Source organism: Epinephelus fuscoguttatus, linkage group LG23 (genome assembly GCF_011397635.1).
Source record: "Epinephelus fuscoguttatus linkage group LG23, E.fuscoguttatus.final_Chr_v1".
NCBI lineage: Eukaryota > Metazoa > Chordata > Actinopteri > Perciformes > Serranidae > Epinephelus > Epinephelus fuscoguttatus.
Window position 1 is genome coordinate 33,984,897 of NC_064774.1, and position 24,683 is coordinate 34,009,579.

Here is a 24,683-nt window from a genome sequence, read left to right on the forward strand (position 1 = left end):
TGCATGATGACTGTACATAAATTACATAAGGTTACGTTGAAACAAAGATGAATTTTGGTTTCACATGAGACACAAACTGCGGACTCCTGGGTGAAAGTCAGGTTTGTTTAATCCATCAACTTCTCCTCCCTCTCATCCTATGCAGACACTGTGCATATAACATGCAATACTCAGAGCATCAAGTACTGCAGCAGATGGGTTACAATGTAGTTGGTTGAAAGCTGCGCCGATGCCCCTCATGAAGACACTAAAGGGTGCCTTTGGCATGAGACAGCGAGGGGCATGACAAAGCGTCAATATTTAATGAACTTGGAATGAGGATGGGCTGGTCTGTCATCTGTGGGATAAGCCATCTTGTAGAGTAGCTCCTGCTGTCACTCACCTTGAGTTTCCTCCTAGCGTTGAATTTCTTCAGACACTCTACAGTCTCCTGTCTGTGCATCATGGACGCCACAGTGGAGCGTTGCTGTAACCAGAGAGAGTTTGTGATACTATAAAGTGTGTTCACAGGCAATTATATTTTGAAGAAGACCTGCCTTCACTGAATTTATTGATAGTGTGTGTGTGTGTGTGTGTGTGTGCGTGTGTGCGTGTGTGTTGCCTACACAGATCCAAGGGTGTTTGAGTGCATCTGTGGCGGTCACTCTCTTGGCTGGATTGATGGTCAGCATCTTGTTGATCAGGTCTTTGGCCTCTGGAGTCACTGTGTCCCACTCAGGAGAAGGGAACTGTTGCAGGTATGACATCACAGAAACCATTTCAAATGTTCTGACGACCAATTACAGTGTTAATATACCTGGATTATGTCTACATACAATTTAACAAGATTACTGCACATTTATAAGTTAGAAAATGCTTTTTGTTGAGTAAACTGCCACACTACCAGCACACCACACACACAAGTCCTATTTATTCACTTTTCATTCACTTAAACAGAATCACGTAAGTTGAGTTTTCACAGTGTCCACTACTTAAATTGGCACCGGCAGCACAGAGGATCTATATAGTCAGTTTCAAGGAGGACACCCAAGATTAGAGTCACCAGTTTAGTATCTGGCCAAATGTCTCCCCAACTGTTCCTGAGATATGACACTGAATAATGTCCAGGAAAGTGTTTTATGCAGAATATTATGATGTCACAGTGAAGTTGACCTTTGATCTTTTGGATAAACAATGTCATAACTCTTTTGGATAAACAATGTCATAAAATTTGTGTTCAATTTTGTCATTATTAGCAAAGCAATTCCTAAAATATGGCCAAAAACATGTTTTGTGAGGTCACAGTGACCTTGACCTTTGACCACCAAATTCTACTCAGTTCATTGTTGAGTCCGAGTGGACGTGTCTGCCAAATTTGAAGAAATTCTCTCAAGTTGTTATTGAGATACAGCATTCACAGGAATGCGACGATGCAATGTCATAGTGAACTTGACCTTTGGCCACCAAAATCTTATGAGTTCATCACTGAGTCAAAGTGAACATTTGTGCCAAATTTGAAAAAAATCCCTTATGGCATTCTTGAGATTTCATGTTAAGAAGGGTGACAAATTACTGTGACCTTGACCTTTGACCACCAAAAACTAATCAGTTCATTGTTGAGTCCAAGTGGACATTTGTGCCAAATTTGAAAAAATATAAAATTGAGAATGGGACCTTTATACGTACAGACGGACGGACAACCTGAAAACATAATGCCTCTGGCCACAACTATCACTGGTGCAGAGACATAAAAATGAAAACATACAGTACAGGCCAAAAGTTTGGACACACCTTCTCATTCAATGCGTTTTCTTTATTTTCATGACTATTTACATTGTAGATTCTCACTGAAGGCATCAAAACTATGAATGAACACATGTGGAGTTATGTACTTAACAAAAAAAGGTGAAAATAACTGAAAACATGTTTTATATTCTAGTTTCTTCAAAATAGCCACCCTTTGCTCTGATTACTGCTTTGCACACTCTTGGCATTCTCTCCATGAGCTTCAAGAGGTAGTCACCTGAAATGGTTTTCCAACAGTCTTGAAGGAGTTCCCAGAGGTGTTTAGCACTTGTTGGCCCCTCTGCCTTCACTCTGCGGTCCAGCTCACCCCAAACCATCTCGATTGGGTTCAGGTCCGGTGACTGTGGAGGCCAGGTCATCTGCCGCAGCACTCCATCACTCTCCTTCTTGGTCAAATAGCCCTTACACAGCCTGGAGGTGTGTTTGGGGTCATTGTCCTGTTGAAAAATAAATGATCGTCCAACTAAACGCAAACCGGATGGGATGGCATGTTGCTGCAGGATGCTGTGGTAGCCATGCTGGTTCAGTGCGCCTTCAATTTTGAATAAATCCCCAACAGTGTCACCAGCAAAACACCCCCACACCATCACACCTCCTCCTCCATGCTTCGCAGTGGGAACCAGGCATGTGGAATCCATCCGTTCACCTTTTCTGCGTCTCACAAAGACACGGCGGTTGGAACCAAAGATCTCAAATTTGGACTCATCAGACCAAAGCACAGATTTCCACTGGTCTAATGTCCATTCCTTGTGTTTCTTGGCCCAAACAAATCTCTTCTGCTTGTTGCCTCTCCTTAGCAGTGCTTTCCTAGCAGCTATTTGACCATGAAGGCCTGATTCTGTGTGGCATTCATCTGGTCTCTGATCTGAGCTGCTGTTAACTTGCGATTTCTGAGGCTGGTGACTTGGATGAACTTATCCTCAGAAGCAGAGGTGACTCTTGGTCTTCCTTTCCTGGGTCGGTCCTCATGTGTGCCAGTTTCGTTGTAGCGCTTGATGGTTTTTGCGACTCCACTTGGGGACACATTTAAAGTTTTTGCAATTTTCCGGACTGACTGACCTTCATTTCTTAAAGTAATGATGGCCACTCGTTTTTCTTTAGTTAGCTGATTGGTTCTTGCCATAATATGAATTTTAACAGTTGTCCAATAGGGCTGTCGGCTGTGTATTAACCTGACTTCTGCACAACACAAGTGATGGTCCCAACCCCATTGATAAAGCAAGAAATTCCACTAATTAACCCTGATAAGGCACACCTGTGAAGTGGAAACCATTTCAGGTGACTACCTCTTGAAGCTCATGGAGAGAATGCCAAGAGTGTGCAAAGCAGTAATCAGAGCAAAGGGTGGCTATTTTGAAGAAACTAGAATATAAAACATGTTTTCAGTTATTTCACCTTTTTTTGTTAAGTACATAACTCCACATGTGTTCATTCATAGTTTTGATGCCTTCAGTGAGAATCTACAATGTAAATAGTCATGAAAATAAAGAAAATGCATTGAATGAGAAGGTGTGTCCAAACTTTTGGCCTGTACTGTACATGGTTTACATCCATATTTGGTAGCTTGCAGTCTTCTCCTCTGTCTTGTTATGGTGCACTGCTACTTTTCTTGATATGTTAGTCAGCAGAGTTGTGGAGCTGCTTCAAAATACTGTCAGGAATGTGTATCGTGTCATCTGTGTGCTTGGGAGTGTGCACGTATGTCCTCTTATATCCATGAGATACTAAACAAAATGGGGACCCACTCATTAAAACATTGCCCCATAGCAAAAATAGTGGTCAAAAACTTGAGTACCAAAAGTAAGGTGATGAATTGGCACTGATATGGTACATTTTACAACAGTGCCCACAGTGCCCAGTACTGTGGGAGTATTTGTGATGTAGCACATACCCAATCCGTCCTGGCTGCAATTACACATGAAATCAAAGTGATTTTTGAGTATTAAACTAGCTGCTGCTCCCCACTGTTTTAAATCACTGTCATTAATCAAATCCACATCTAATAATAACACAACATTAAAAAAATGAAATGTACATTCATCCCCTTTCCATCATGTTCTATCCCCTATCATTTGTTAGAGTGGACAAACAGGTGCATAAGCAGACCCTCTGACCTTGTCATTTATCTGACCTGTGGATCCTGACCCAGTTCAAGCATCAGATCCAATGTACTGGACTTTCAACATATATCTATCCACCTCAACTCGTGAGAGAGAGAGGGGGTGGGAAGGTCGGACGGAAGTTTTGATGTGATACAAAACATTTCTTAGATCATCGAGCCAAACGTTACTGTATAAGAGAAGGAGGGAGAGAGAGACAGAGAGTGTCTGTAATAAACTTACATCATAAGCTCCAGCTTTAATCTGCTGGTAGAGTCTGTGCTGGTCCTCATCCCAGAATGGGGGATATCCCACCAGGAGGATGTAGAGAATTACGCCTTCACACACACACACACACACACACACACACACACACACACACACACACACACACACACACTGTTATCCATAAGTACATATCTTTTTCATGTTAATGACTCAATAATGTCATCCAACAGTCTATAAGGTGCAGTGGCCCTTAAAGCTCATTACACTGCAACTTAAATGGACATTGTGTAACATTTTGAGTTGTTTATTGGCAAAAATTGATGTCTGCATTCATAAATATGTCATCATTGGTGTTCTACCAATAATCTGACTTATTCTCGTAAAAGGAGAATTTCAGCTTTGCTTGAACATTGTGTGGGCAAGTTGTCTGGGGGGTTCCATAACATTTCGCCATCTTGAAAATACATCTGCCAGCAAGGGATATACAGCCCCGCCTTTGGTGTTTTCATTGAGAGCCAGGCCAGTGCTGCGTGACTGAGAAGCCGAAGGAGAGGAGCAAGAGGCGCTTTGCTACTACCCCTGCAGCATAACAAAGTCCCACTCTTTGAGCATAATGCAGGATCATGCATATGCAGCATCATGGGAGACGGAATCCTCGTCGCCAAGAAAGCGCAAAAGGGAATCAAAAAGGCAACGTGACCGGCGAATTGAAAAAACGAGGGTCAACATCACGGTCACCTTTCCCAGGTGAAAAGGGCTGCTGAAGGAGAAAGGTAATGCAATCACAGCTAACAGTGCTAACAGTGCTAACAGCTAACAGCGGCACTGGCCCCTATCAGCTGTTAGCCACTTGTCAGTTGTCAAAACACAAGATGTGATTGGTTTGTTTCGATTTACACCCACACCAACAGTCCTACGTTGTAAACATAGCCAGGATGGTGAGGAGTGGGTTTGTCAACTCGCGTCAGGTGTGTCTGTGTAGGAGCCTGAATGAATATTCCATGAATCATTGGATGACATGGTTTCATCAATATTATCATAGCTTTTTGGTACACAGCGGCTACCGTTGGCAATACGCGTTTGAAACAGTGAGGCGCTAGAGTGTGCTATCCGTTTGAATGCAATATATGATTTTAACGTTAGATGGGAGAAATTCCTACACACTGTGGCTTTAAGAAAACACAAGCAGAAGGAGGCTGCAAATAGAGAAGGCACAATCAAATGTTTCTGTTTTTGGTTGTGTTTTCTCTATTTGTACTGCGTTTTTTGTTTTTTTCTTTTGTAATTGCAGCACAATTCTGTATTTGGTTGTTTTCTATAATCAGAAAGCGTTTTTTTAAGAAGCTGCGTTGTCTGTATATGCAGTGCATTTCTGCAGAGTAAGCTCCCCCTTCAATACCTCAGAGGCAAGAGCTGGTGCTAGAGAGAGATGAAGAGCAGAAATTTCTCCTAAAGTTTTCTTGGTGACATCACAGAGTCACATGTCACTGTGAAAGTACTGTCCAATCAAGTTTGAAGACTGGTTTCTCACTTAGGTATGACAATAATCCTGTGGAGATGAGTCCCAAATGGCTGTCCTTTGTTTGAAGAACAAAGAACATACTGTCTCTTACCATTTCAAATGGCAAGACCCAGAGGAAAAAACCTTCACGTCCAGTTTAGATGTTCACAAATGACAAATCATTTGTAGTCCAGTGAATCCAAACACATTTTTGTAATAACGTTGTGATTTCTGTAATTGCAGTGCACATCTGTATTTAGTTGTGTTGTCTGCATTTGCAGGGCATTCCTGTATTTGGATGTGATTTCTCTGTTTGTGACACTTTTTCTTAAATATGTGCATGTATTGACAAACGGGTAAAGACATTTTCTTAACTTGCAGTGTGTTGAGCTGTCAGTGTTCCACAATGAGATCAGTATTGAAGAGCACACACATATGATGTCTAAATGAAGAACAGTGTGGTAACAGACACACATGAGTGCTTGTGTTTCCTGGTGTTACCACAAAAGGATGTTTCTGATTGGCTGGGTGGTTGCCAGGAAAAGATGAAAGTGTCTTTATCTACTGACGAGACAGGCTGACCACAAACACAACATGGGCTATTGTTTCTGTGGACTCAGTGAGTCAGCACAGGTGTGTTGAAAGAAGTGTGTGTGCCTGTGTGTTTTAGACAGTGTGTGTTTTAGCTCTTAGGTCCAGGTGGTCTGGTCTATCAGAAGTGTGTGTACTGAGCGTCTGCAATAATTAATGGAAAAGGTTGAAGACATCTGTACTTCTTTGTTGTACATAAATTACCTGAGTGCTACTGATTACCACACATGTACACAATCTACAGCAGAAAGGACTGAATGAAATAACATTTAACTTAGAACTGAATTTAATAAGCATGTTAAACTGAGTATCATTTGATGACTCTGGATTTAAAGAGTAATGTAATGTAATGTGGCTTTAGGGGAATTACTGATGTTTTTGAAATATTACTTGAGACGTGTGACATTTGTATGATGTTGTGAACATGAACTTTATATACAAATACATGTGCAGTCTGTAGTTTTGTAAATTAGGTTTTTATCTGGGACTTTATCTAACTTTCTGGTACATTTCCAACATACAGGAATATAACCATAGTTAGAATCTTACAACACTAAACACCAGTTTAACACTACAATTTGACAAAAACACAAATTTATTTGGAACCCACTCAGTTTTCCTGGGACCCAGTGAAATGACCAGCCATGGGCCCAAGGTACTCACTACACTGAAAATCCCTCTACATCACTGGTATTGTGTATGCTTGGATTTGTAGTCTGTTGATATTTTATATTTATATATTTGCTCTCTTTCTACTCTATACTGCAACTGCTGCACAATAATTTGCCTTGGGATAAAAAAAAGGACAATGTGATTGTACTAGTATTAATGGCTTTGCCTGTGGTACATTCCGCTGAAGCAGTGGATGGCCCTTTTGACAATCCCCAGGGAAGGCATCTGATTGGCTGTGTCAAGCCATGATGCTTGTTTGCATATAATAATAAGCAGCTGCTCCACAAGACTTCCCCCAATTAAACAAATCATCAGTTAAGTTAGCGCACGGTCTTACCACAAGCCCACATGTCCACTGGCTTCCCGTATGGATCTTTCCTCAGCACCTCCGGGGACAGGTACCCTGGTGTACCGGCAAAACCTGAAACACACACATATACGCACATAAACACACCAAACAACTCCTCTATTAAAATAAAAGCTTTGACAATGCCACAAGTTTCTTATTTCTTCAGCCTGACATGGTATTCTCCACCTGCTGTGTATGTGGAAGTCTTTTAAAGGTTGTTATCACCACCACCAACATTTCACAGCAGCTAAGAATCAGTGGGACCATAAGCAAAGTTTATGAGCCGGGGTTAACAAACTCCCTGTTTGTGGGGATGTAGTTTGGCTCATGACCAGCAACAAGCAGCCTACTTTTAACACAGCCTCAAAGTAACAGCAGACATTCTGAGATGTAGCACAACTGGTACCAAAGTCAGAACACACAGTGAACTGGTTCCAGATGGAGGCTGGAGCTGGGGGAATAAACCAATTATTTCTCTGTTCCACAGAGAGTAGGGAGAAGAAATAGGCCTGAAATATATTCAATTCAAAGTTGATATAAGAGCCGAGAGCGGTGACACACCTATTCCCTTTAGACAGGTAGATAGATAGGGCAATGTTGGTAAAATGGCATACTTGAAGATGTTCATTTGATTTGGCTGTTTAAGGAAATACAAAACTAGGACAAAGATTTTCTTTGTTCCGTTTTACCAAATCAGTTCAGTGAGACCTTTCCTGAGAAAAACTTCACAAATGTTACATTGTCATCTGAGAGAAAATCAAACATTTAGAAACATCTGACACAGGACAGGACATAGGAATATATATGTTTGCAGGCAATGTGTTTTCAATTTATGTGAGCACACTGATGACAGTGTCCACACCCATCAACACAAATAACCTGTTTAGAGTTCATTAATCCCTTCAACCCTATCTTAAGTATGACAAAACCAGTTGGGGAAATCTTAAAGTGGTAATAATAATTTTACCTGAAGAAAAGGAAAAAAATAGGATCCATGGCAATTAGTTTATTGATTTACATTATGAAAACATTTTTTGTCAGAACTAAGGCTCAGTCTAACTATGTTTACATGCCAAAAAATAATCTGGGATTTGCCCTGGGACTGAAACATTTTGAATTTTCATTGACTAAAACTTTTTGAATGTTCATTAACTTAAAAGTTTTGAATTTTTGTCCACAAAAACATTTTGAATATTTGTCAACAAAAAGGCCTGATTTTTCATGGCCTAAAACATTTTGAATGTTCATCGACTAAAATGATCTGAATTTACTTTCATTGACTAAAATGTTTTGAATTTTCTTCGACTCAAACTTCTAAATTTTTGTCAACTACAATGTCATGAATATATTCTGAGATTTGCCCGGGGACTAAAAAATTTTGAATTTTCATCGACTAAAAGGCTTGAATTTTTATGGCCTAAAACCCCATGACCTCATGTCACTGCTTGATATTTGTATTGATCTCTGTGAGTCAGATGCCCCCCCCCCCCCCCACTTTATCCATTTTAGGAGCCAGAGGTTGAGGAAGGATAGCGCTATTCAGCACTATAATTGTATTATTTCCCTTACTACAGAGACTCACTGTCTGCAGGTCGGCTGCCTCAAGTACATTTTAAGATAAAGGGCTCTAGTTTTACAGACCGGGCGCGGCAGGGGTGTAGCGCACCTGCGCTTCGCCAACTGGGTGTGGCCAGGCGGATTTTCTAAGTTTGGCAGACCGTGCGCCCTGGTGCAGCTACTCCTCTATCCCACCTCCGTCCCTCCTACCGGCGCAAATCGGAAAGAGGAAGGAGAGAAGGCGTGAAGTGGGTTTTACACACATCACACCAATCAAATGAGCCCCTCTCCTCGCCCGTAAATGCGCCGTGCAAAGGTGTAATGAGAGTTTACTCAATTCACCATGGCAGAAGAGAGCAGCAGCGTCCGACAGCCAAACTTCTCCCAGGAGGAAACTGATGTTTTGGTCCGGGAGGTCCAAGCTCGCAGTGTCCGAATATACGGAACGGCGAGCAGACCTCCACGGGCTGATGATGCAAAGGTAGCCTGGGAGGAGGTCACCACAATTGTAAATCAATGTTACGTTTCTCTCGTGCGCGCACACACGCTCTCTCTTTCTCTCTCGCAGTTTCTTTTCTTTTGACTTTTCTAAGATGACAGATGCTTAATATGTACTCCCTATCTGATGCTGTGGCTGTTTGTGGTTGGCTGAGATGGATGTGAACTCATTTTGCAGGCTGTGTTAATCAAATCAGGTTCAGTTTCCATTATGCGTGCCAAACGTGCCAAACGGTGCCAATTTGATCTGACATCAGATGTGACGGGACAGTCAATATAGAGATACATTTATGTGCTGACTGCAGATAGTTGCATTGAATAGTGGTTTTGTGGCTATTTTTTGCATTGTTAATGTGCCTGATATTCTGGAAACCTGCCTGTGAGGTTTTGGTGACGTGTGCGCACTGTCTGCCGGTCAGCCAAACTTCAGCTTACACCGGCTGCGCTCCCCCTGCGCTGACAGTAGACCTGGTTTCAGATGGCGAGCTAAACTGTCACTGCGCCAAGCTGGATGTGTCGACACTTCCCCCTGCTGCGCCGCCACACCCATCTCAGCGCACCTCAGTCTGCCAAACTACCAAACTGAGCGCGCCTTGGGTTGCGCTGCTCGAAACTAGCTCTGCGCGGGGTTCGCCACCCTGCACCACCCTGCGCTGCGCCAGGAAACTAGAGCCCAAAGTGTTAGCCTACATACAGACAGCTTTCATTTTAGTTTGTCTTTGCTGTTGGTACCGCAAGCATGATGCGCTTATGTCGACCACGATGCGTTTGTGTCGACGGCGATTGTAAATCAGATTTGCAGTGACTGAGAGACTGCAGACAGAGCAGAGTGAAATATGGCTTTCTACATGCTGATCACATGTACTGACAAAGTATTGGCTTGGTTGGCAGAGGTTTTATCGCACTTACTTACAGTAACAAGTGTAGTTGATGTAAACTAGTGTAATCTTTAAGTTATATTCCCTTCATCTGCACTGCGGCCTTTCTGCTGTTGTCTGATTTCACTCCTTAATCATCCTTAATCAAAACAGAAATGAAGTGGAGCTTGTAGAAATGAAATAAAGTTTGCAGCGGCTGCCCGTACCAGGAAGTGCGGAACGCTGTGTGTCCCACCAATCAGTGTTCTTTGGCACACGGCCCTGCCCCTCAAGAATTCCAGGTGTTATCTGAAAAGTCCTACCCCCCTACTAGGTACTTTTTCAGGGTAAATTTGGGGTTGCGGGAGAGTTTTTTACCCGGGTAATCACGGTGGAAACGTGCAGAGGTTTTTCAAAATTCCGGGTAATTGATAAAAGTTTCTGTGGTGGAAAAGGGGATATTGTGTTGCTTTTTAAACACAACAAGCCAACAACTACATCATATCAATAAACATATTACATTCAAATACAGGCATATTCACTAAAAACAATGAAACACAAACCCAAAGAAAGAGCTCAAAGCTCAAAGTGGAGTGTACTCACCAAACCATGCCTGCTGGTCTCCCTGCACTTCAATAGCTAGGCCGAAATCGGCCAGTTTTACTGCTGCCCCCTTCAACTTGCTGGCTAAGAGCAAATTTTCTGGCTTGGAGTGAAGAGACACAGATAAAAACTGTCAGTACCTTGTGCCGATTATGCGATATCATTTTAAAATGAAAATAACCATGACTAAGGTCGGCTCACAGGCTTTTAAGCACAGTAAAAGGGCTATCACAGTTCACAGAGTAATAACATGAGGGACTGATGTCATACAGTGAGTTTGAATGTTAAGCAATTAGGACTAATAGCTGAGCTAGAGGCCAACTGTAGCAGCTGTCCAGTGAGAAGGAGAAATATCTACTGGAGGAAGGCATGTCAGAGTCAGAGTCAAGCCTCTTACACACAAAGTCACGACTCAATCTGAACGTACTCAAGCTCAACATGAGTCATTCAAGAGCCCCAGCTGACCTCAGCTCAGCAGCATGGGTTAATGTCATTTAACAAGATGCAAGAGGGGAACAGTCAAATTGGGCGTGCAAGTCCAGCTAGTGGAGATGGACTGGGTGAGAGAGGCGGACAGTGACTCATGCCAAACCCCAGCAGGAGGAGATTCAGGAAAGGTTAAGAGAAAAGGTATAATGTATCTGCTGACATTTTCAAAGCAGTTTCCTCGATGGAGCCAAATAGGAATCGATCCAAAATGACTGAGCTGTAATGTAATAACAATAAGAGGGGAGGATGCAGCCAAATGATAAGCTGCTTTTATTCTGCAGCAATTATACACAGTTATCTCATCTTACACATTTTACATACACACACACACATATATATACACATATATATATACATACACACATATATATATACATACACATATATATATATATACATACACATATATATATATATATATATATATATATACATATATATATATATATATATATATAAATATATATATATATATATATATATATATATATATATATACACACATATATATACACACACATATATATACACATTATATATATATATAGATATAGATATATATACATATATACATATATATACATATATATACATATATATAGATATATAGATATAGATATATATAGATATATAGATATATATATAGATAGATAGATAGATAGATAGATATACACACACATTCACAAGACTGAGACAGATGAGGTCCTATGATAACCAAAATAGAATCAGTTCATCGTTGATTCCAAGTGGACATTTGTGCCAAACTTCAGGATTGAGATATGCCACGTATGAGAATGAGATAGATGCAAGGTCACAGTGGCCATTTCCACCACAATCTAAACATGTAGGCCTTGACTCGAAGTGAACATTTTTGCTACATTTGAAGAAGTTCTCTTAAAATTTTGTAAATCTAATTCGTTTATCTTTAGTCTAAGTGGACATTTGGGATTTTGAAAAATTCCTCAAGGAATGTTTGACATATCACATTCACAAGACAGACAGATGAGGTCACGGTTACCTTGACCTTTGACCACCATGGTCTAATCAGCTAGGTCTTGACTCAAAGTGGACATTTGTCCCAAATCTGAAGAAATTCCCTTAAGTTTCTCTTAAAATATTGTAAATCGAATCAGTTCACCCTGAGTCAAAGTGGACAATTGGGGTGATTTTGAAAAAATTCCCTCAAGAAGTGGTCAACATATCACGTTCACAAGACTGAGACAGATAGGGTGACTGTGACCTTAACCTTTGACCTATGACCACCAAAATCTCATCAGTTCATTGTTCCAAGTGGATGTTTGTACCAAGTTTCAAAAAATTCCTTCAAAGTGTTAAGATATCTGGTTTAGGAAAGTAAAATGGACCCAAGGTCACAGTGACCTTGCCTTTTACCACCACAATTATTCAGGTAAGCCTTAACTCAAAATGAACATTTGTGCCAAATCTGAAAAAATTCCCTCAAGGTGTTCTTGAAATATTGTCAATCTTATCAGTTTATCCAAGTCTAGATGGACATTTGGGCTGAATTTCTTTGTCTGAATCTTTTTTGTCCAGAGATATCGCATTCACAAGACTGAGATAGACAAGGTCACAGAAACCTTGATTTATGACTAGTGATTTATGATTAGTGATTCCAAGTGGATGTTTGAAGATACTCCCTCAAGGCATTCCTGAGATACTACCTTCACAAAAATCAGACAGACGTACAGATGGACAAAGACGTAGGCATATTAAACTACAGATGCAGCCACTTCAAATTTTTGTTTGGCCTATGGCAGAGCCCTGACTGATCCGTCACAGGTCCCTGTTGTCACCTGGCCGGGCTTGTAGCTCTAATGAGATCCCCCACGATGACGTAGAGAATTTAATTTGTAGAAACCAGTTGCAATGGTCTGTCTATCCACCAGGAGGAGCCGTGAGTATGAAAGCTGAAGCGGTTTACTTCACCTGTTATTAATGTTATTGTGGGAGAGAGCTTCCCATACAGAGTATATTTAATGATCATCAGGCTACCATATCACAGGTCATAAATATTATGCTCAGATTGACCAATCAAAAACTTTCTAGGGTTTGGTTCGGGTTCGGCCCAGTTGACATGCTGCTGTGTTGTGCTATGGCCTATTCAAGTGCTGGAATTCTTTATTTATGTGACAACGCCTGAACGCAACACAGGCTCTGTCCATTGAGGTGTACACAAACTAAATGTGTTGTGCTGTGGGTTCGGTCCGGGCTTGTTATAATTGTCTCGGACTCGGGTGGGGTTCGGTCAGGAAAATGCGGCACAAGCCGTCTGTAGTTTGTTGGATAGCGGAACAGTGTTTTTGTGGTGGCCGACGAGCATTGTATATAATATATATTATATATTGTGTCTTTTTCTTTTTCCATCAGTGACAAGCTTTGTCATTAGTGACAACATAGTATTAGCTGTGTGCTAATTTTGTGTTAGGCTATTCACCAGTGTATTTTTTTTCCTTTCCTTCTTTGTTTAACCTGTTTCATGAGATGTTGGGCTCGCATGTCTGTAACTCATGTATGGCTCTCCTCCACACGGAGGATGGTCATGATTAATGCCCTGCCTACTTGGGGATTGAACAGCTAAGGGCAGGCGTGTCTAGCAACCGCTGTATGAATTGCAGGTTTATGCCACTCTCAATACGAATGACTAGACTTGCAGAGATAGAAAATGCTACTGAACTGCCATCTGCTAGCATCGCTAATACGGCAGCATCAAAGAGACACATCTGAATTTGCCCAGATTAAAGAGCTCCTGCTCAATCTTCAGCCTGATAATAGCTCCCAGTGATGACTCTGCCACAAGAGACTTGCCTTGTCAAGAGGATGATATGCTATCGACTGCAGCATCCTGCAGTATGTTTTCAGATAAGGAGGAGGAAGCTCAAGGTGTGAAAAGAAACACAGCCTCCATGACCTCAGGGGCTTTTTCGCAAGGGTCCAAAGCTGGGTCATTGCATGGATCTGAAGTTGGCTGTGCCACAAAGAAGCCAGCTATCAGGATGGCTTTAGCCTGGGGCTGGTGAAGCTCCGGTGGCAGCAGCTCCTTCAAGTGCTTTTTTTCTGGCAGATGCCACAGCCTTCTGCCCTCTTGGTTCTTCCTTCTAAACCTTATATTGAGGAGCTCCATAAGTGTTGGTTCAGACCCTAAACTGTTTTCTCATCACACCAGTGATTGCAGGAACTTGGCTGCCATGCAGGAGGCAAGTACTGCTCTCCCGGGCGGATGCGTGTATTTTAGACTCCCAAAAATATCTTGAGCACTGAAATCACATGAAAACATACATAACATGGCAAACAGTGTCTTCCATGTTTCCGCCTCTGCTCTGCAGCTTGCTTATTTGTTTTGCTTGTATTTGTTTTGTCTTTGTGTTTCTGCAGTGAGCCGTGGCAACTGCCTGGCAACAGCCAATCAGAGCGTGCAGAGAGGGAAATCAGCAAATGCAAAATCTGAGCTTATTGCTGCGTAAAAAAAAAAAAAAAAAGAAAACCTCAGACACACCTGCTTCATTTGATTAGCAAATCAGAGCTTTGGGAGCAAACCACAGTGAGAAAGAGCAGCATGAGAAGAGGAGGTCAATGTGGACATAATGTTTACTCGTGTCAAAATAAGATTTCACCATAATGACACATTTAACCTCACTTAAATGCACTCAAAAAGTCAATTTTCTTTACTACTAGATGGGGGGCATTCTTCAGAGGTACAGAATTTTCCAAGTGAAGCCCAGAACCACTCTGAGAAACACATACAGCTGTAATTAAAGCCACAACATCATATTTTTGGTAGAAAAACATAAATCCAGTAAGATAACTACCTGTATTAATACACACTTCATACTTCATAAAACATTTAGTTTCAAAATAAATTTGAAATTATACAATAACATTGCATTAAATGACAGGTAATTTTACTTGGCCACTACAGCTTAAATACCACTATGAATAAGGGGAATGTCTTGCACACTGGTTCAAATTCAAACATCCCAGTCATGAGGTCCTGACACAGCAAGTCAAATTTATAGGACCAGGATTAGACAGAGACATGACAGGCTACTCCCTGGACCCAGAGCCAGCTGTAAGCCTGCCATCTCACATGATTTGTGTGACATATGTTACAGATCGCAAACGTGGTGTCAGGGACCGCCTCCCCTGTTCCTTCCAACAGCACTATTAGTCACCTTTTGCTAGGGGTGTATCGATCCATCAGTCTGGATTGATATATTGATTCAATGATCAATATCACTGATGCAAAGTGAAAATATTGATCCATATGGTCATCTTTAGGATACGCCTTTTTATTTTTTTAAGTTTGTGTCACCGTCAAACAGCAGCAACCAAGAGAAATACGATGAGGATGATGTTATTCACTCAGGAATAAATCAGCAGTGTGGAAATATTTTCTCTTTCCAGGAAAAAAAAAGGGTCAACAGACAAAGCACATGCCATACGTAAACAATGCTGTTATGAGATAAACAACACAATATAGTTTTTGAGCCCTCAAATTATATATGTCCAAGATTCTTGTGATGGTACATCAACTCACAATAGGTTGGATGACACCTCCGTCATAACTTGAGAGTGTCTGTTTCGCTTGCACTGGCACTATGCAGTTTCGGGGTTTGGGTGGGAACCCGGACACAAAAGGACTACAAAATTTGGCTGCTTTACGGCATACATTATATCCCCCTCCTCTCTTTAGAGTAGTGTAGCCGAACCAAGGTGAACGAAGTTAGATGTGGTTGTCATGGCTGAAGCGACAAAGAAAAGGAAGAAGGTGAAGGTGCTGTCCGAGGAGACAAAGAAAACGGGAGAGCACTAAAACAGGAGCTCAAACAAGGATAAATATTGGCCTGGCTTTCAAACGCCAACGAGAGCTGAAAGAGGAGGAGGGATGCCCGACTGATGGTGACCTGGCGCTGTTACTGCTGTTACCCTCTACTTAGGAGATTCACTGTCTGCAGGTCGGCTGCCTCAGGTAAATTTTAAGATAAAGTGTTAGCCTACATACAGACAGCTTTCATTTTAGTTTGTCTTTAACAGTTTGCTGTTAGCACTGCGAGCGCAAGGTGCTTGTGTCAACGGTGATTCCAAATCATATTAGCAGTAAATGAGAGACTGTGGACAGAGCAGATTGAAATATGGCTTTCTACATGCTGATCACATGTATTGATAAGTATTGGCTTGCCTGGCAGAAGTTTTATCGCACTTACTTACAGTAGTTGTCGTCAACTAGAGTAATCTTGAAGTTATATTCCCTTCATCTGCACGGCGGCCTCTGTGCTGTTGTCTGCTGTGTTGACTTCATTCTGTTGAGTTTGTGTGTGTGTGTGTGTGTGTGTGTGTGTGTGTGTGTGTGTGTGTGTGTGCGTGTGTGTGTGTGCTATATGACTACTTCACCTGTTCTGAAGACATGCTGATCGCGCATTACACGGCCAGCTTCAGGAAGTTCACCGGTATCGTTGGCTTGTCAACAAATGCACGTGCAGAAAGACTTTTGCTATGGTTGTAACAGACAATACAGTTTTTCGTCTGTAGGGGGACCCAGTGAGGTAAGAAGCGCAATCCTCCATTGTGTTGCTTTAGACTAACGGTGAGTAAGATTAAGTATAAATAATACATGTAATGAGCAGAGGTGGAAAAAGTACTGAAAAATTCTAATCAAGTAAAAGTACCTTTACTTTGACGAAATTCTACTTAAGTACAAGTAAAGCTACCCATCTAAAAATCTACTCAAGTAAAAGTAAAAAATAGTTTGTTTAAAATGTACTTAAAGTAGAAGTTACTTAGTTACTTCCAACAACTTGATGGGGGTCACTCCTATGCAGTGCAAAAATGGTCCAGGGGTCATATGTCATCCACTGTGAGGGTATAATATCAATATAATATTAGTCAAAGGCAATATGCCATACTTACTTTGCTGGTTAATACTTTAGGTTGTGAAGTTCTCAATTTCCATGACAGTTTGATTGTAAAATGTATATTTCGTGCAAATACAGCCTTTCACACACACAGCTTTTACTTAAGTAATAGTAAAATTATAGATTTCAAAAACTACTGAAAAAATTATAAATTACACAAAAAACTATTCAATTATAGTAATGTGAATAAATGTAATTAGTTACTTTCCACCTCTGGTAATGAGTTAAGTTATGAATGGAGGAAATTCTGCTAGCCACTATGCTAACTGATTCAATATAAACATGATTAAGCTAATAATGAGAGACTAGCAAAAAACAATTGTTTTGTTTTTGAATGCTGACAGTTTTTATTGAGCTGAATTTGATACTTTTGTTAAATAACATTGTTAATCCATGTCTTATGGCTTTTGAAATAAGTTTGCCTTTAGTGCTTTAAGCCAGATAGACCTGAAGTATTGGGAAAAATGGTTTAAAATTAGGGCTGTCAAACGATTAAAATTTTTAATCTGATTAATCACAGGGTAGCTGTGGATTCATTTTGATTAATCACAATCCTAAATATGACTGAAAACTTCACATTTTCTCTGTATATTGTTGTTGGAATGGAAAGATAAATGACAGGAGGCGAATATATAACATTTGTTGTAGCACTAGTTAAAATTACAAATGACCTTCTGATTGCTTCAGACAAAGGACTCGTCTCTGTACTTGTTTCATTAGATCTTAGTGCGGCGTTTGACACAATTGACCATCAAATTCTGCTACAGAGACGGGAGCACTTCATTGGCCTAAAAGGTTCTGCACTAAGCTGGTTTAAATCTTATTTATCTGATCGTTTTCAGTTTGTTCACGTTCATAATGAGTTATCCTTACGTACTAAAGTTTGTTTTGGAGTTCCGCAAGGTTCTGTGCTTGGACCAAACCTATTTACTCTATATATGCTTCCTTTAGGTAACATCATTAGAAATCACTCTGTAAATTTCCATTGTTATGCTGATGATACACAGTTGTATTTATCTATGAAGCCAGAAGAAAGTAATCAATTAACTAAACTTCATAATTGCCTTAAAGACATAAAAACCTGGATGAGCACCAATTTTCTGATGTTAAATTCAGACAAAACTGAAGTTATTGTTCTTGGCCCGAAACAACTCAGAGACTCTTTATCTGATGACATAGTTTCTGCCATCTGTTTTTTTAGATGGCATTGCTCTGGCCTCTAGCACTATTGTAAGAAACCTCGGAGTAACATTTGATTAAGATTTGTCTTTTAATTCTCATTTAAAACAAACCTCACGGACTGCATTTTTTCATCTGCGTAATATTGCAAAAATTAGGCCTATCCTGACCCGAAAAGATGCAGAAAAATTGGTCCACGCTTTTGTTACCTCAAGGCTGGATTACTGTAACTCTCTATTATCTGGTAGCTCTAGTAAGTCCTTAAAAACTCTCCAGCTAATTCAGAATGCAGCAGCATGTGTACTAACAGGAACTAAGAAATGTGATCATATTTCTCCTGTTTTAGCTTTCTGCACTGGCTCCCTGTAAAATCCAGAACTGAATTTAAAAACTTACGGTAAACTTATAAAGCTCTAAATGGTCAAGCTCCATCATATTTTAGAAAGCTCATAGTGCCATATTATCCCACCAGAACTCTGCGCTCGGAGAATGCAGGGTTACTCGTGGTCCCTAAAGTCTCCAAAAGTAGATCAGGAGCCAGAGCCTTCAGCAATCAGGCTCCTCTCATGTGGAATCATCTTCCTGTTGCAGTCCAGGAGGCAGACACCGTCTCCACATTTAAGACAAAACTTAAGACTTTCCTCTTTGATAAAGCTTCTGCTAACTCGGCCATTCTGGATTACACTAACTCGGCTTCTTCTCCGGAGCCTTTGTGCTCCACTGTCTCTCAGATTAACTCATATCACAGCGGTGCCTGGATAGTGTGACGTGTGTGGTTGTGCTGCTGCCGTGGTCCTGCCAGATGCCTCCTGCTGCTGCTGTTATCATTAGTCACACTTCTACTGTTATTATACACATATGATTATTGTCACACATGTATACTATCAGATATTAATATATTATTATTAATTATAATATTATTACTTTCATTAATGTTGTTGTAAGCTACTGTCATTACCGTCTGTCCTGCATCTCTCTCTGTCTCTGTCTCTCTCTCTGTCTCTGTCTCTCTCTCTGTGTCATTGCGTCATACGGATTACTGTTAATTTATTATGTTGATCTGTTCTGTACGACATCTATTGCACGTCTGTCTGTCCTGGAAGAGGGATCCCTCCTCAGTTGCTCTTCCTGAGGTTTCTACCGGGTTTTTTTCCCCTGTTAAAGGGTTTTTCTGGGGAGTTTTTCCTTATCCGCTGTGAGGGTCCAAAGGACAGAGGGATGTCGTATGCTGTAAAGCCCTGTGAGGCAAATTGTGATTTGTGATATTGGGCTTTATAAATAAAATTGAAAATTGAAAATTGAAGCAGGGCCAGCTTGTCATGGGTTCATGAATGAGCAGCCCACCACTGCAAGGGGCAGTCCTCCATATTGATGCTTGGCTCTGCTCTGTACCTCTGTATGGCTCTGTCAGGCTGCACCTCTTCATCTGATTCTGAAGCCCATCTGTAGAGGGCTCATTTTCTTCTTGGGTGGCCCATCTTGAGAGGTCTGCAGAGACCTTCTGGTTGATTGTTCATGCAGCATCCCTCCAAGTGTGGTCCACACCTCTTCTCTTTCACTCTTGGGCAGACTATTCAAGTCTTTGAAACGTGGATCCAGCGCCGTTGCAAGCTTGAGCCATGCATTGTTAGTATTTTCTTGGCGTGCACGCACACACAGATACAATAAGTTATTAGAACAGAAGTTGGTATGTTGACAAATGAATTAACATTTAATTTGAATTTGATCAGTTCAATTTAAATTTCAACTTACACTAATAGTCACATTATATGACATATCATATGTGAATTCATTACCTACAGGGCTCTAGAAGAGTTTTCAGTCTCTGCAGTTTGTACCATTCTGGTGGTGTCAGCATAACTAGTTTGTGGTGTTGTTGGTCCAGGATTGCTTTTATTGCTGCTTGATTGCGGATTAGACGTTTCACCATTTCCAGTGTTGAATTCCACCGTGTGGAAACATCCTGGGTCAGTGGCTCCTGCTGCTGTCCCAGGGTCGCTTGCTGTGCTTGAAGTTCCATGGTGTTTGCCGTGCTGTGTCTGAAGTGGCCGACAATTTTGCGACACTTGGCCAATACATTTGCAAATCCACTATCAGTGAGGCTCACAGTGATGCTTCTTTGTACAATGTGAGCTATGCAGGGCATGTGCTCATATGGCAGAAGTTTAGCTGCAGCTATCATATTCCGCCACTGTCCGTCCCTATAGTTGTGATTTTTCCTTCAACTGCCCACTTGCGTGCTACTGTTTGAAAATGTTCTGCACTTACCTCGGCAAAGTGGCGCTCTTCTGTTTTCATTAAGGTTAGCGCAAATGACTTCAGTTACCAGGTTTTAGTGATGTGATGCGCAGTTACACCCAGACAATTGTTGTTACACACAGAGTCAGTCCAGTGGTCTCCTGTCAGGGCAACATATTCAGTTGAAGCCAAATCCTCTTCCTTAGTTTTCTTTATAGCTTCATAGAGTTTGTGGATTTTAGTTATCACTGTGCCTCTTGACGGTGGCTTGTAGAATGCGTCGAGAGTTGCAACTTTCAAAACTTCTGTGAAGCCCGCGTCCCCAATGACATTAATCGGTCTACAGTCCTTGGCAATCCATTTGGCAATTGTGTCTGTCAACTTTTCAGAGGTAGACTAACTTAATGCCCTGCGTTCGGTGAGGGTGGCCTGACGCATTCCAGGTGTTACACTTTAAGTTGAAACCCAACAAATACATGCTTGGCATTCAGATGACACTTTAAGTTGGAGGTGCTTTAGTGAAACGAAAACTCCTTCCTGCAGTGTGTGCAAATCACAACGCGTTTACTGACTGTTCCATCTTAATTTTTTTCATACTCAAACTTTCCATCCAGAGGATCATCAGGTTCTTTGGGTTCCTCGATCTCATTCAGGCCACAATCAGCCATGCTGTTTACGCAACGACGAGTGAATGGCGGCGGTGCGAGTTGAATTGTGGGAAATACTGGGCAGGTCATTCTGTGCAGGCGTTAAAAGAATTATCTTGTTAATTCCACAAATTAATCGTCCTGTGTTAACGTGTTAATTTTGACAGCCCTAGTTAAAATGAAAAGATTTCTTACAGAAAGGTCTCTCTGTCAGAAAGCCCTGAAGGTTAACTTATTCTATGTGCTTTTTTATGTGTTAGTAGAGTCAGTAAACTGCACTTAAGCGGCTACAGTTGTTTGTCATTTATGTGTTTTTACCTTTTATGGCCAAAAGCAAAAAAAGGCTGGCTGTTCCTTCTGTAACCGATTGTGTTGAATGATCATAAAGATTAGAGATTAAAGTTCCACTTATTGTCACACACCCGAGGGTTCGGATTTAATTATATTGCAGAGTTTTGCACAGCGGTGACCAGATCTTTGCTCTCAAACCACAAAAAAATGTGATGGGACAACAGTCTCCTTCAGTACATTATTCTATGCTTTCTTTTGATTTTCATATTGGCTAGTCATCCTGTTTAATTTGTGTTACGGGTCAAGTGAAACCCCTAGCACACACTAAATGCATTGAGCTGCAGCTTGTCAACAGACGACCACTACTTTTACTGAAAGATCTGTACGTCCTCTACCTCTGTATTAGCCTAAAATCATGTGTGGACACCCACTAATTAAACTTTTTTACCTTTTATTTCTTACCTGAAGAGCCATGGCTATGACTCGCCAGGCAGTATCTTTTTGGCCACCATCTGTATAATGATGGGATTTGGGGTCACTTAGCTCAGGACATTTCTCCACCTTCTCCATTCTTTGGCACACACAAGAGACATCAACAGCTACAGAGTTCTAATTTAAGTTAAGTTTAAGTTTATTTACTTTATTAATCCCCCTGAGGGGAAATTCAATGTTTTCACTCTTGCTTGTCAATTGCACACAGGTCCGAAAGACACACACATGCACAAACAGGACCTATACATGCACAAAGTGGAGAGATGTCAGAGTGAGGGGGCTGCCCTTGGTGACGCGCCCCGAGCGGTTGGGGGGTTCGGTGCCTTGCTCAAGGGCACCTCGGCAGTGCCCAGGAGGTGAACTGGCACCTCTTCAGTCACCAGTCCACGCTCCATATTCTGGTCCGGATGGGGACTCAAACATGCGACCCTCCGGTTCCCAACCCAAGCTCCTATGGACTGAGCTACTGCCGCCCCCTTCTCGTTATACACCCATAATGAGGAGAGGAGTCGAGCTGCCACAGGAGTAGAGAAACAGAGTTGCTACAAAAGCTGATGTACAAGCAGAGAGTGAGTGGTGGAAAATTGCATTTAATTCCGGGGTTGGCTGGGCTGGAAATAGGATGATGGTGTGAAGCATCCAGGAGCACCGACGCGGACCTAGCCATCGCTGGTGTGGGGTCGTCCATTGAAAATAATAGGGGTATACTCTTTTACACGTTTGCCGCCAGTATGTTTTGGCCTTTGGTTTACAATATGCACATAGGATATGTGTGACAAGATACAACAGTAACTAATATAATATTTCATGGCAGTGTGTAAATGATTAAACACTCTGTTCACACTCACAACACTGTCAAAAACAACTGGCCCTGGAAAGCTCTGCTTTCTTTTGCATTGCTTGAAAAATGCGTGAAAATAAAAATTGAGGGGAAAAAAAACAGATTCAGTCAGATACCTCCAACTGCCTCATATCCTATCATCTCTAAATGCCTGCAACAAGTTTGCAACAACCACAACACGGAGTGTCTTTATTTGCTGTGCTGTGCTCCCTCTATATCCATTCAATATGGACTGACACGCAATCTTAGTAAAATGTGTTTGTTAAATGTTTGTGCTTGTCAGGATTCTCTCAAAGCTAGAATTATTCACAGTTGTATGCCTCCTCACACCAGTCAAGTTTCTCTTACAGTTTACATCCATGTCTGTGAAAACATGGATGCTTCACATACATTGTCCCCTCAACAGCACAGAAGACCTATACAATCAGCACAGTTTCAAGGTGGACACCCAAGATTAGTGTTTCCAATTCAGTATCTGAACAAATGTCTCCCCTTCTGTTCTTGACATATGACATTGAGTAATAGCCAGAAAAAGTGTTTTACACAGATTATTATGATGTCACAGTGAAGTTGACCTTTGATCTTCTGGATATAAAATAAACACGTCATCATTTTATCCTAGTAAACATTTGTGTGAAGTTTTGACAAAATTAGCATAACAATTCTCAAGTAATGGCCAAAAACATGTATTGTGGGGTTGCAGTGACCTTGAGTTTGACCACCAACTTCTAATCAGTTTATTCTTCAGTCTAAGGGGACGTTTTTTGCCAGATTTCAAGAAATTCCCTCAAACTATTCTTGAGATACCACGTTCACAAGAATGAGAAAGATAAGGTGACAGTGACCTTGACCTTTGACCCTTAACCACCAAAATCTAATCAGGCCATCCTTGAGTCCAAGTGAATGTTTTATGCCAAACTTGCCAAGACCTATGATCACCAAAAACTAATGGGTTCATCTTTGGGTCCAAGTGAACATTTTTGCCAAATTTGAAGAAATTCCCTCAAGGCGGTCTTGAGATATAGTGAACACATGACATCACATGAATGGGATGTACGTTGTATGGACAATGCGTAAACATAATGCCCCGGCTACTGCTGGCACAGAGGCATAAAAAGAATCTGTCAAATCTATCTGTAATAATTCTAAATAACCTTTTAGAAAATGTATGTAAATTATGTTTTTCTTTTCATTCTTTTTTACTTCATTAATCCATTTTCAATAGAACATCAAAACACAGATGCACAACAGATATTGTGTAATTAATGTGAAAATTGAAGAGACAAATACAGGAGACAGGTAAGACATGTTGGAGGGTGGGGCCAAAGGACAAAAAGGAAGAGAAGAATGTGTATTTCTTTGGTCTTCACGGTGAGTCTACTTACCTTGAGGTCGCGGTGGACCACGCCCATCTGGTGGCAGTGGAGCACAGCTTCTAGGATCTGCTGAATGCAATGACTGCATGCAAACACCAGGGGGCCATGGGTTAGTGACAAGCTACCACTCACTGTCTGTGGCTGGGAGCTCGCTTTGACACTCGGGGAGCCGCTGGCCATGTTAGTGAGGAGACTGTGCAGCAATGTGGCAATTGACTCTCCACGCAAACATAATGAGGGCGATTTGGCAAAATGGACCATTTCCTCAGTGTTTAAATTTTGTGTGTGTGTGTGTGTGTGTGTTGCCATGGTCACCAATAGATGTTGACCTGGACAGGCCCAGAAAAGAAAAACTAGCTGAACTTTTGTCATCATCTAATATTATGACAACATGGCCAATTCTCTTCCCGAGTCTCAAAACAAAAGTGGTGTTAGCCCCTGGCCAACTGGAGGCTGGACC

General features: G+C 41.3%; 1 protein-coding gene across 12 annotated transcripts in view; it reads right to left on the reverse strand.

Annotated features, from left to right (window-relative positions):
• camk2d1 (calcium/calmodulin-dependent protein kinase (CaM kinase) II delta 1) overlaps positions 1–24,683 on the reverse strand; it is a 216,301-nt gene that overhangs the window by 49,943 nt on the left and 141,675 nt on the right. For 6 of the 12 annotated variants that reach the window (XM_049568860.1, XM_049568856.1, XM_049568862.1 and 3 more), the window contains exons 6-11: positions 24,233–24,305; positions 10,741–10,843; positions 7,214–7,297; positions 4,128–4,222; positions 606–728; positions 383–466 (exon numbers count right to left, since the gene is read on the reverse strand). In XM_049568860.1, the coding sequence (XP_049424817.1) occupies positions 383–466; positions 606–728; positions 4,128–4,222; positions 7,214–7,297; positions 10,741–10,843; positions 24,233–24,305 (562 nt within the window). The remainder of the gene's footprint in view (positions 1–382; positions 467–605; positions 729–4,127; positions 4,223–7,213; positions 7,298–10,740; positions 10,844–24,232; positions 24,306–24,683) is intronic. The other 6 variants (XM_049568864.1, XM_049568861.1, XM_049568855.1 and 3 more) reach the window with 1 other exon arrangement.